This window comes from Vespa velutina, chromosome 2 (genome assembly GCF_912470025.1).
Source record: "Vespa velutina chromosome 2, iVesVel2.1, whole genome shotgun sequence".
In the NCBI taxonomy this organism is placed as follows: Eukaryota; Metazoa; Arthropoda; class Insecta; order Hymenoptera; family Vespidae; genus Vespa; species Vespa velutina.
Window position 1 is genome coordinate 19,656,707 of NC_062189.1, and position 12,356 is coordinate 19,669,062.

At 43.9% G+C, this 12,356-nt stretch overlaps 2 protein-coding genes across 14 annotated transcripts in view; both read right to left on the minus strand.

The window, feature by feature from the left end:
* Nucleotides 1–5,734, minus strand: part of LOC124946789 (voltage-dependent T-type calcium channel subunit alpha-1G-like) — a 54,877-nt gene extending 49,143 nt beyond the window's left edge. For all 7 annotated transcript variants that reach the window (XM_047488035.1, XM_047488036.1, XM_047488033.1 and 4 more), the window contains exon 1: nucleotides 3,928–5,734. In XM_047488035.1, the coding sequence (XP_047343991.1) occupies nucleotides 3,928–4,406 (479 nt within the window). In that variant the 5' untranslated portion in view covers nucleotides 4,407–5,734. The remainder of the gene's footprint in view (nucleotides 1–3,927) is intronic.
* A 1,687-nt stretch (nucleotides 5,735–7,421) lies between these two features.
* LOC124946795 (spermatogenesis-associated protein 20) lies at nucleotides 7,422–12,302 on the minus strand. 7 transcript variants are annotated; one of them, XR_007100179.1, is made up of 15 exons: nucleotides 12,284–12,302; nucleotides 12,102–12,211; nucleotides 11,630–11,794; nucleotides 11,055–11,442; nucleotides 10,847–10,990; nucleotides 10,656–10,772; nucleotides 10,334–10,576; nucleotides 10,065–10,244; nucleotides 9,769–9,978; nucleotides 9,489–9,681; nucleotides 9,211–9,379; nucleotides 8,880–9,088; nucleotides 8,384–8,583; nucleotides 7,872–8,186; nucleotides 7,422–7,681 (listed from the first exon to the last, which is right to left on the minus strand). XR_007100179.1 is itself a non-coding variant. In XM_047488050.1 (14 exons), exons 3-14 carry the CDS (start codon nucleotides 11,767–11,769, stop codon nucleotides 7,926–7,928), a joined length of 2,427 nt encoding a protein of 808 aa, XP_047344006.1. In that variant the 5' UTR covers nucleotides 11,770–11,794; nucleotides 12,102–12,211; nucleotides 12,284–12,302; the 3' UTR covers nucleotides 7,422–7,925. The 7 variants fall into 7 exon arrangements, 6 of the variants coding, with proteins under 6 accessions (XP_047344006.1, XP_047344003.1, XP_047344004.1 ...); XM_047488050.1 differs by having other exon boundaries at nucleotides 7,422–8,186; nucleotides 10,683–10,772; XM_047488047.1 differs by having other exon boundaries at nucleotides 7,422–8,186.
* Between the last annotated feature and the right edge of the window lie 54 nt (nucleotides 12,303–12,356).

The following is a 12,356-nucleotide window of genomic DNA, read 5'->3' on the forward strand; positions in this document are numbered from 1 at the left end:
TAAACGTGAATTAATAATAATTTCAATAATTAGATCTAAATTACTACGTGGAGTAAGGATACGCGTAAATGATTAACGCATTACGGACGACAATAAGAGGATAAAAAGATAGAAGTCCCTTTTATCGGTTTTCACTGGAATAAGATCTAGAGCTTTTAAAGTGAAACGAGCGATTTCATATTTTCACATTACGTGAATCGAGATACCTTAAATCGTTCTTCTCTTGGAAATGACATAATTTTGGACGGTAATCAAAGACGCGTATACGTGTAAAAGTAAAAATGTTCGAAATTTAGATCGACCCAGTTGAAGGAAATTCTACAACAACGACGTCCGATAGAGATGCGATGAGACGCGATAAAAAAGGGAAAGAGAAGAAACAAAAACCGAGAAAAAAGAAAAAAAGAAATGGGATAACACGCACGAAGAGATGCGCGTTCACACGGGTACACGTCGAAATCCTGTTGAACGAAATCAATCACGCAGGACGATTCCGGGGAATAGAGGCGGCCTCGGATCAAATCCTTCGAACGCATATATATGTATATATATATATATATATATCTAGATGATACGCAGATAGAAGGTAGAGCTCCCATTGAATACGACGTTATTTCATATTCCTCTCGTCTTCCAACGTTTCGTCGCTCGTCGCGACGATCCGCCCTATTCCTCCTTCCTTCTCGAAATTTCGAGTAAGCCGACCCACCCCTATACTCTCACTACTCTCATTCTCTTTTGCCCGTAGACAAATCGGATATGGCGATTCGATAAATGCCGAAAGGCGTATTTCGCAAAAAAGAAAAAAAGAAAAAAAAAAAGAAAGAAGAAAGAAGAAAGAAAAAAATGTATTGGTTCGCACGCAAACGTGTAAAAACATACACGTACAAACGTATAGATACGTATCCTACGTACCACGTATAGGGTACCACTATCGACTTTTTCGCTTCGGACCTCGCTTCTCAAATATTTAACGATTGTGTAACGCGCGCGCGCGCGCGACCCATAGGCGATTTACATCGCGGAAAGTATATCGTATTACTCGTATTCGTACCGATACGCAATAAACCGCTTCTTTAGTCGTTTAGTCGCAAGACGATTTCTTCGAAACGTCGCTTTTCATTTCAACAACGTCGGAGATTAAAAGGCGTATACGAGGACGTCGTATGGAGAAGAATTGACGATATGATCCAAGCACTATAATCGAATTAATTTGTCAGCTCGGAGAGCTCGGCAAGACAATATACCGATAATTCCGCTAAACCGCGCGTCGAGCCAAGCTATATTCGTAACGTCCAATTTACGGTTCTCGTGTGTAACTCCCGTCTAATTATCATCCGACGCGACCTTCGATCGATCGATTTGCTCGCGTGCATCGTTGCCGCCGTTAGAAAACAGCCAAACTTGCCAACAGGACGATATCGAGTAATACGATAAAACGAGGAAAGATTAGATAACGGTAGATCGAAGATTTACGATAGCTGAAAGTTTAGGGAAATTTACTCTCGGAGAAGTTCGACGTAGAAAATCTAACTTTCTATTGGTCTCTCCTTCGACGGCGAATAAAAAGAAAAAGAAAGAGTAAAACGGAAGAAGCAAAACCAACTAATACATGTAGAGATAGGTGTCTCTTATCGATGATGATAGGTGCCTCCTCTCCCTCGCTCATTTACGCGAAGCTTAATAGACAATCAAGCCCGGACGAGGACGAGCGGGCAAATTGTTTCAATCGACTGGAGCTTCCGGTATCCGAAAGTCGGCCGTCAAGATTGGCTCGTTCTTTAATTATTTTTCTTCGTTTTTCCAATCGATCGATTCGTCGACAAATCGGTCGAACGGAGGAAATGGTGAAAAAGGAGCCGGCGAGGAACGAAGACGAAAATGGAATAAAAGACGCGACGAATCGCAAAATGCTTGGCCCGCATTCGCGGTAGTCACCCATTGTCCGCCCGACACACAATGGGAATCTTTCTATTAGCGCTTGTTGCGCCGATCCTGGAACTGACTAAACTTTGCCCGCAGACCACGTGCGTCCCGCACCGTTACCCTGTAATTTCGCGCACAAACGGATACGTCTGTAGTCGCTATTGCCTACAGACGGATATAGAGAGAAGGAACGTGCGAAGGGAGAGAAAGAGAGGGCTGAAATAAGGGGGAAAAGAGAGATTGGACCGAGACTGGGTTGCGTCTGGGGTGGGAGGGCACGTAGCAAGAGCAAGATAGAGAGAGTGGGAGAAGTAGAGGAGAAACCGTGCAACAGTAGAAGGTGGTAATCACGCGCGCATGGTAGGGTTCGCCTGGGGATAGGTCAATCAATGACCTATTTAAGGCGATGTCAGTACAGCTTCGCATATCGAGCTTCCGCTCGCGCGCGCAACAAGAGATACAAAGAGAAAGGAATGGAAAGGTTTGCGCTTCGCCTCTTTTCCGGAACGTCGTTGTGACGTAGAGCCTTTCTTCGAAGAGACTCAACTTCATTGGATTTCCTTTTCGAGCTAGTTTCATGCAAATAATTGTAGAACGAACCACTACCAATTCTCTCTCTCTCTCTCTCTCTCTCTCTCTCTCTCTCTCTCTCCTTCCTTCCATCTTTAGACATATTTTACAAGTATGCCTCACGAAGAATCCAACATGAACCGTGGACTGTGTCTATCCATCAACCGACATTGTCTACTTAGATGGCTGCATATTCGAATACGTTTCCGAGTGGAGAGAAACGGCTGTCCAGATCGACACTATCTACTTTGCTCTTAACGTGCCTGCCTTTCGATCGTTTTGTTTAGCCGGATAGGAAATATACGTTGGTATTATAAAGAAGGAGAGAGAGAGAGAGAGAGAGAGAGAGAGAGAGAGAGAGAGAGAGAGAGAGGGGGGGCGGGAGGGGGGCAGAGGGAGACGGACGGACGGACGAACGGATCCGGAAAACTTTGAAGCATCTAAGCGAATAGGCAGGAATAGTAGTAGTCATGGACGTTTTAGCGATGGGTAAGCATCGCTAAAATTAGAGATAATAAAACAAGAACGGCGAGCTTTCGCGATGACCGATTCGTAAAAGGACTCTTGGAACGTGAATATTTACGTTGAATGTAGCGACAAGATACGAGCGAGTCCGAAGAAATTCGATGGATGTAAATTGAAACGTCGAAAACGCAAATGCAAAATCACAATGGTCGCGGCGTTTCGTAATCTCGAAGAAACGAATTACGTCTCTAGAGAATTAGCGATAAATTTTCAAAAAATTTTCCTTAAACTTTCTTCTCCTTCGTGAGCTCGAATAGTCGAGCGAAAAACGTTATAGAAGACGCGCACGGCCGTCGTCGTATTCTTAGCGCGCTAGAGAATTTTCCCTCGCGCCGCGCCGACTTACATGGAAAACACATTACGCGGGAAGCGATGGAGCGTGAGCGGCTTTCGAAACGAAAGAACTTTGACGGATTTGCACCGAGGGAATTTGGTACTTTGGTCAACGATAGGAGACGAGTACGAGCGCCTAAAGGAAATGAAAAAAGAGAAGAATTTTTGGAAAATCACAAACGTCGGAAGAAAAACTTACAACTCCTACGAGAATTCCAGTTGCAACACCCACTCTCTCTCTCTCTCTCTCTCTCTTCCTCTCCCAATTCCATTAAAAAATAAAGCATCGCCTTACATCCTTACGTACGTATCTACGTATCCAGCCGTTAAGTTTATTTTCACGTGATCGCGGCGTGAAAGGCATCACGTTCAAAGAAATACTTTCGAGTGATGTAAAAACAAAAAAATCTTTCCTAGATAGAGAAAAGCAGACTCACCGAGAGAAGCGATAATAAGATCCTGATTTCGTATTCCAAGATGACGTTAACACCAATAAATACCTTCGCATACGGTTATATTTTTGTATTCTTTCTCCCTATCGGTATCGATATAAAAAGCTTCCAAAAAGGATATGGATTGGTGATGAGCGCGAGACACCAGTTGCGCGGTCGTGTAGTCTGCTCGAGATAACGAAGAGCAACGGGCACGAAACCTGGATAGGGTAGCTCATCGCCGTCTTCTTCCTCCTCGTCGTCATCGTCGTCGTCGTCGTCGTCATCGTCGTCATCGTCGTCGTCGTCGTCTTCGTCGTCATCCTCGTCGTCGTCGTCGTCATCGTCGTTCTCGTCATCGTCCACCTCGTCATCGTCCATGTCATGTACTCGACGATCTTCATTTAATCTACGTAGTCGCTCCTCGATCTCGACATCCTCGAGCTCGTTCGTTTCCCGGCCGACGACCGGTCGACGATCGGTCGTAGCATGAGCTCCGTCTTCGTCCTCGTCGTCCTCCAGATCGCTCAGTTCCGCCACGTCGCTATCCGATCCTTGCTCACCACTCGTAGCCTTCGTCGGCGAACGATACCGATATCCTTGTGGATAATGCGTGGACATTTTCTCTCTCTCTCTCTCTCTGTCTCTCTCTCTCTCTCTCTTTCTCTCTCTTTCTCTCTCTCTCTCTGTCTCTCCTCCCCTTTCTTCCTCAGCTGCTTTGTGTCCTCTCAAGAGACGCCGTCGAGAGCGCCGAGACGACCTCGATCAGCTTTTTTTCGTCGTCGTAGGTCGATCTCGTCTACGACTCGTTTACGCTTTTTTCATCGACAGACGCGAGACGTCGCGATAAGCAGCCCTCTTCGATGGTAATAACACGATCGCCCTCAAGAGCGACAAGAATGGTCGTCAGAGTTGCCATCGAGAACGGACCACGTTCCTCTTCTTCCTCTTCCTCTTCTCTCGCGTCGATCCTTCGTCCCCTCGAAAAAGAGAGGAAGAGAAAAAAGGAGAACGGAGGGGAGAGAGAGAGAGAGAGAGAGAGAGAGAGAGAGAGAAAGAGAAAGATAAATAGAAATATACGGTAGAGGAAGAGAGAGGGAGAGAGAGAGAAAGGGAGGGAGGAGGAAAGAAGTCTTGTTTCACCCTCCGTTCGTTGGTACGTCGCACCGTAGGCGAAATTTACGTCAACTGTGCTCGCACCCGGAGCGTTCGAGCAACGTCGTCATCGAGGATATTCCAGCTCGATCCGAGCTCGGTTTATTTTCACGCCGTTGTGAGAGACTCGACAATGCCAGCGGCACCAGCACCAGCAGCAAAAGCAACAACCACGACGATTTTCTTTTTATTCCTCTAATCTCTATCTTTCTCACTCTGTAATTCTACCGACAGAAGTCACGTCGAGTCGACGTCGAGGCCACGTCGTTCCGGATTTTCGAGATCGAAGAAGCGGCCGAATATCGGCCTGCCGCATCTTGCGCCGTAGAGAGTAGAAGTCGGGAAGAGTCAGAGCAGGATCCAAATGCGTGACCGTCCAGCACGAGACGCGCCTGCCCGGTTCCCTTCTTCCTCCACCTGCGCTACCACTTTCCTCTCTTTCGCTGCTACCCTCTTTCGCTGAATTATTCCTTCCTTCACCTCTTCTTTTACAGCTATATCGCTGAAAACTTATTTTCTCTATCTACGTATATACGTATTCGTACGTACCTGCGCTGTATATCTATATGCGTATGTATACAAGTTTTTTCGAAAGGAAAGAGAATTTTGGATGTTTTTCGCGCGACTAACCGCGTGCCTTTACGCGCGTGGATCAAGCAGAACTGCTCCTTCGTCGTTTCGCAAGGCTACCACTGCATCTATCTGTCTGTCTGTCTGTCTGTCTGTCTATCTGTCTATCCACCCATCCATCCATCCATCCATCCATCCAACCATCCGTCCATCCATCCATCCATCCATCCATCCATCCATTCGTCTATCTATCTATCTATCTATCTATCTATCTATCTATCTATCTACCTATCTACCTATCTACCTATCTATCTATCTATCTATCTATGTATCTATCTATCTATCTATTTATCTATCCATCAGTCCATTCATCTATCTATCTATCCATCCATCCAATCCATCCATCCATCCATCTACCCTTCCTCTTCTCCACCGCGCACGATCGACTTTGACGTTGGAAGGGAATTGATACCAACTGGTGGTGCCGTTCTTGTTCAAACAACGACACGACGGTGGTAGCGGTGGTATAATAGTTGCGGTTGTAGTGGTGGTAGTGATGGTTGGTGATTGGTAGTAGTAATGGTGGTGGTAACGGCGGCACTGGTGGTGGTAGTGCTGGTGTTCTTGGTGGTGGTGCCCCGTGTAGGTACGTCGGGAACGTACGTGTCGACAGTGCTCGGCGCAGCGTCGACCGGTGACTGAAAAAAACGTCGAACATCCTCGTCGTCGAGTAGTAAACGCATGCGCGAGCTCGCCACCTCGTGACCTCCAACCTCCTCTTTCTCCTCCCTCGAGAAGATCCAAAGATCCTCCTCCTGCCTCTGCCTCTGCTTTTCCTTTCGCCCCTCTCTATATCTCTGTCTCTTTCTATACTTCATCACCTCAGATGCTTCATCCTCTTTTCTTCTCTTAAAACACCTCCTTCTCTCTGGACAGTACTCGAGAGGGAGAGAGAGGGAGGAGAGTACTATCTCAGCGAGTCCTTGAGATCTTTCTCTTCTTTTTCTTTTTCTTCTTCTACTTCTTCCAATCCTCGCTTTCGCTTTCTTCGACAACTAAGCGTCGCGCGTAACCTTCTGCCTTTACCTGAAATCACCTGTTCGCTACGTTTATCGTACATTGAGATTTCATGCGACACAGCCTTGGTATATAAATCTTGCATCGAATCAATTAGATTTAATGTACGTCAGTAGATACGTATGAGATATCGCTCATATATATGTATGTATATATGTGTACACACATACATGCATGTCTATTATTTATCCGAAATAAAGGAAAATCGTTGTTGAGTTTCATTTCGGTACTTTTCTTTTGTTTCATTTGTAGATCAAACACAGACCTCCTTTTTTTATGCATGACGTTAAAGCGTAACAATGCTGAAGTCTTTTCGAAATCATTTATTATTTTCTACATATTCATCGTAGAGGGAACGTTAAAGCTTATCTATCCATATCTCGTAATATTGAAAGATAAAGCGGAAGCGAGGAATGGTCCGCGTCTAATAAGAGTGCATCGCATTAAAACTGGAGCCCCTGGTATCCTCGAGCAACGAGCGAGAACGAGAGATTCTCCTCCGATCACCGCGTCAGAGTATGCGTGTTCGTCTATTTTCGGCTGGAATCCGTAACGTGGCTTTTCGAGCCGCGAATCGTTGTACCGTGATTCTCGACGATGCCAGAGGTTCCTCGATAATCAACGCCTAACAAATCTCGAGTCAAGCGCGATAAAGAGCGGGGAAGCACTTTCCACTACAGGGTAGGTGTGAATCTATTGAATGTCAATTAATTTCGGAAGTAAAAAAAAGAAAAAAAAAAAAAAAGAAAATGCGATTGAAACGTAGTAGCGGAAACGTTAGGATCTTCGTTTGGGAAATGATAGGTTGGGTTTAAATGAGAAATGCGACAGATATTCGATTGCTTTTATATATCGTAACTTTATTCGAACGGGAAAAGTGCTTGGACGTTTGAAAATATATCGTCCTCTCGTAGCAGCACTAAGGAACTACATAAATATTCTTAGATTCAAAAATAATATTCTCCGATCTGCAGGGAAATTACGGCAACGTCTAACGCCCGTAGCAAAATCTAAACGTATTTGTTAATCTCTGCATTCGATCGAGCTTCGCCAACGCTTAACCTTCCTGGATCGCATCGAGGAAGACATGAGAACTACAAGATATCCCATTATACGGTTTTATCTTTATGATATATACATTTTTTTGCTTTCTTTTTTCTTTTTTTTTTTTTTTTTTTTTTCTTTTTTTTCTTTTTTTTTTTTTTTTTTCTTTTTTTTCCTTTTTTTCCGTTCTAGCGAATTTGTACAATAGCATTTGCCAACTATATGCCTTTCTTTTCTTACCTCGCCATTTATTAGATCGCAGTAAACAAGGCAAACTCGAAACGACGGGTTCCTTTATCGTTCCGTGCTCAATAGATCCGCGAGTTCGGCCGGAGTCGTCACGGGTAAGGAACACGTTCGATACCGACAGACATAGGCTCTCGGTACGTTTTTGTCCTGCTTCATCTTGGCAAGGATCTTATTCTTGCGAAGCAATATATTATCGGATTTATCCTGATCCGCGAACATTAGAACCTGTCCCGGTATCAGACGTTCGCGTATCACGCGCAACAGCTCGTTCGTATTTTCCGCCCCCGAATTTCCTATTACATAGATCTGGAAAGAAAGAAAAAAAAAAAAAAAAAGAAAGAAAAAAAAAAAAAAAAGAAAGAAAAAAAGAAGAAGAAAAAGGAAAGAAAAAAAAAAAAAAAGACAAACTTTCGTCGTTATCGTTCGATCCTGTCGTCTCCCTCGTTTTCTACGTCGTAGAAGAAGAAAAGGAGGAAGAAAAGAAAAACGTAATACATACGTACCTCCGTGGAGCTATCGTGATAGTGCAACAACGCTCTCACCATCTCCGCCACGGAACTCGGTACCTTTGACAAAGGTTCCTTGAACGATGAAAGAAGACGTTCCGCTTTGTCCTTGAATTCGACACGTTCCAAGTAAGTCGTTAATCTCAATAGATTTCCACAGGCAATCGAGTTACTGCACGGTTCCGCTCCATCGTGATCTGCAAGCCCGAGATCATAAAAGTCACGATAACAAGCACAAGGATATTTTATATCTCGGATATTTGACGATGCCTCCTCATACACGACGGACTCGTACAGCCCGACTCTCGAAACATTGAGCAGACGCGCCGCTATAAATATTTTGACGTGGATAGTCTTTGCTAGCGCGTAGCATGGCTTCTCTTTGGAGAAACGAGAGGTTTCTCGAATCAAAAGCGGTAAGCGTTCGCGCGACCACGAGCCTTTTAATCTCAACGTTAGCTAAAATTACGTAGAAAAATACATTTGAACGTACCGTCCCTGAGTCGAAGAATTATCGTAGGATCGTCCTTGATAGTTGAGAAATAGCCGCCGCTCGTCGTATCCCAAAAGAGCTCGTCCTGAATATCCTGAAGTATCTCGGCGAACTCCAACCAATGAGGATCTAGATTGGCCTCGTAGAGATCTAACAATCCCTTCACCACAAAGGCATAGTCCGCGTGATAGCCTTTTATAGGCACGCTCCTACGATCGATATTATTCCCGTCTATTCTTAAGGCTGATACTTAAGGATCCGCGAGCTGACAACGCAGGTGCGATACGTTAAAGGGTTAATACCAATCGGCAATCTTACGTTATATACTTACGTTAATACGATGGCGTCGTTATCGCTACGATAACAACTACGAAGTAAGGAACGTTCGGATTTATCGTAAAGATAACGTTCGATAAACTTGGCGGCGTCCGTTGCCAAATCGACGTATCGCTTGTTATCGGTAGCAGAACCGGCTCGTGCCAAGCCGCTTATCATTAGGCCTGCGTTAGAAATCAGAAATGCGAATATTAAGGTATTAAGATCGAGATCGTTATTATCGATTGATTAATAACGATCATCGTTCGAAATATAAAATATCGCCTATCTCACCGTTCCAGGCCGTTAAAATCTTATCGTCTAAATGGGGCCGCGGTCTCTTCTCTCTAGCTTCGAAAAGTATTCGCGATGCCTCTTTCAGAAGAATCTGCGTTTTCTCGGCCGTTATACCAAAGTGCCTTGCCGTATCTTCTACGCTACCATAAACGATCAATACGTTTTGCTTGTTCAATTCCCCATGGGGATCCTAAAAGAGAGAGAAAATTTTAATGAAATAACTTTAATGCTCTCTTATAAAAGGTCAATCTTTGATGGCGCAGCTTATCCTACGTACTCGACGCGCCGGTACATTTCCCTTCGGCTTGACCGTGAAATGAAAGCAGAAGACGTCGCTCAGTTTCAAGCCCTTCTTATCGGCCACTTCTTTATCCAAAAGCGCATTGATCTCGTCGTACGTCCAAACGTAAAAGGCGCCTTCCTTCTTTTCCCCCGATCCTTTCGTAGGATAAGAATCGGCATCTTCGGCGCTGTAAAAGCCCCCCTCCTGCCCGTCCCGAAATTAAATCAAATATTATCAAGACCAAGGGAAGAAATTGTGACTCGAAAGAGGTATTCTATAAGTAATAATACCTTGTGCCTCAAATCTCGAGATACGTAAGTAGCTATATCGTCGATCATTTCGGCGAATAACGGATCCTTGGTGGTCAAAAATGCATCGGTATACGATTGCAATAGCTGGCCCTGATCGTAGAGCATTTTTTCAAAATGAGGCACGTGCCATTCCTCGTCGACGGAGTATCTTGAAAAGCCCTTAGGACATTAGAATTATTTTAATATCTAATGAAAAGAATAAACTATGAAAAGCGTGAACGTTAACGTAACCGTTAACGTAAACTCACTTGACCGATATGATCGTGTATTCCCCCAAGTGCCATTTTTTTCAGAGTATGCACGCACATCTCCAAGCATTCGCGAGCAATGTCGGTGGATGGGTCGCGTGCGTACATATAAAAAAGAAGATTGAAATTGACCGGCTGAGGGAACTTTGGCGCGTCCGAAAATCCACCAAAGTTAGGCTCGTAGGAGTTCTTCAATTGGTGAAGGCATATCATGGCACATTCCTCCGAAGGTACGTATCGTTCCTAGTTGAAAAAAAGAAACAAAATACGACGAATGAGTCGATGCCAAACCAAATATTCTACCCGACTACCCACTCTATACCCTCCCTCTTGTCTTTCTTTCGCTTACGATCAGCCGGCCTTTGTTCTCGCCTGCGTTCTTCAATCTCTGTATAATGGTCCCACCGAGTAGCATTAGCTCACGCTTATTCTCTCGCCACTGCAATTAATAATAATCCGAATGACAGAACTTTACCGTTCGCCAAATTGCCAAATCATATCAAATAGGTCTACCTCTTTAGAGATACCAAGTAGAACGTTCTTAAATCCGGTATAACCGTGTCTGTCTTCCGGCGGAAAATACGTTCCACCTATGATCGGTGAGAGATTCGGTGCGAGAAATACGCTCATCGGCCAACCACCGTGCCCGGAAATAGCCTAGAAGATATTACCGTTTTATTTGAAGAATCGTCGCCACGACACCTGTTCTCGCGACAGATACCTGTACGAACGCCATGTATATTCTATCGATATCCGGTCGCTCTTCCCTGTCCACTTTTATATTAACAAAATTCTTATTCATGATCTCGGCGATTTGTGGATTCTCAAAGGACTCCTTCTCCATAACGTGACACCAGTGACACGTCGAGTATCCGACGGACAAGAAAATCACCTTGTCCTCCGCTTTCGCTTTCTCGAGAGCTTCGTCTCCCCAAGGATACCACTGTACGGGATTTCTAGCGTGTTGCAACAGATAAGGTGACTTCTCCAGAGCCAGTCGATTTTCTCCCTTCTTGATTAACGTTTCGTCGACATTTTTCGCGTCGTCTTTCGACGAGGATGCCATTCTCACGGATAACGATAAATATATTTGCAAATTAGAACTCGATCTAAAAAATAAACCCTTACAAATCTTCATTGAGCTATTCAGCGATGTGTCACGTCCAATATACAAACGTTCGCAGAATAGTTATATTTTAATTAACGGTTTTATATATATATATATATATATATATATATATATATACACATATATATATCTCAACACGTCGCACGTATGCGCTCGCAATGATTTACCTGCACAACGACGATCCAGTGATTACCAAAGGATGAACTTTTATCGAACGACTATTACTTTTACGAGCGTACTGCCTCTTAGACAATTCGAATGAATATCGTATAGCTGATAACAGGCTGCTTCTTTCCAAAAGACGCATAACAGGCGCAGCATGGAAGATTTATCTACCAAGATCGTTTAATTTAACATCTGTGTGTCAACGTAAGATCATTCGATTTAATCATTTTCGCGCGGTATTCGCGGAAATGGCGTCTACGCCTTCCGGTAGTACATTCATACGATACATACGATTATTACGTATACCTTTATGATCTTGCGAGTCGCAAAAACTAGGAACGTTCTATTTTTAAATAATACGATATTAGTTTCGTTTCTACGCGAAACCGTACCGATAAGTCGCTTTATGTTATGCGCATAACATTAATATAAGATATAAAATGCATGCTTACATACGTAATAGAATTTTCTAACCTCTACCGACATCGAAATGATGTCTACCGACGCAACCCTTGATATATCTCTTTTCCCTCGATATTATACAGCACTATGCTCTCTGGTCACTGGTTGATAATACACAGACGCTACAAAAGATACTTGTAATGATATTTGACATATGAAAAAAAATCAAGTACAATGTAAAGAAAAAAAAGAACCTAGATGATTTTCGCTTTTGTACGCAATTGCTGATACTTGCCTCTTGCTCCGTCTCACGCCGTTGTCTGATCT

What these genes read in the sequence shown, in the direction of transcription:
- LOC124946795 (XM_047488047.1), bottom strand. Translation starts at nt 11,769, where the DNA reads ATGCGTCTTTTGGAAAGAAGCAGCCTGTTATCAGCTATACGATATTCA. An exon ending in TATACATGGCGTTCGTACAG is followed by an intron (nt 10,991 to 11,054) that starts GTATCTGTCGCG and finishes AATATCTTCTAG; the next exon opens with GCTATTTCCGGGCACGGTGG. An exon ending in AATTCTTCGACTCAGGGACG is followed by an intron (nt 8,584 to 8,879) that starts GTACGTTCAAAT and finishes TCGGGCTTGCAG; the next exon opens with ATCACGATGGAGCGGAACCG.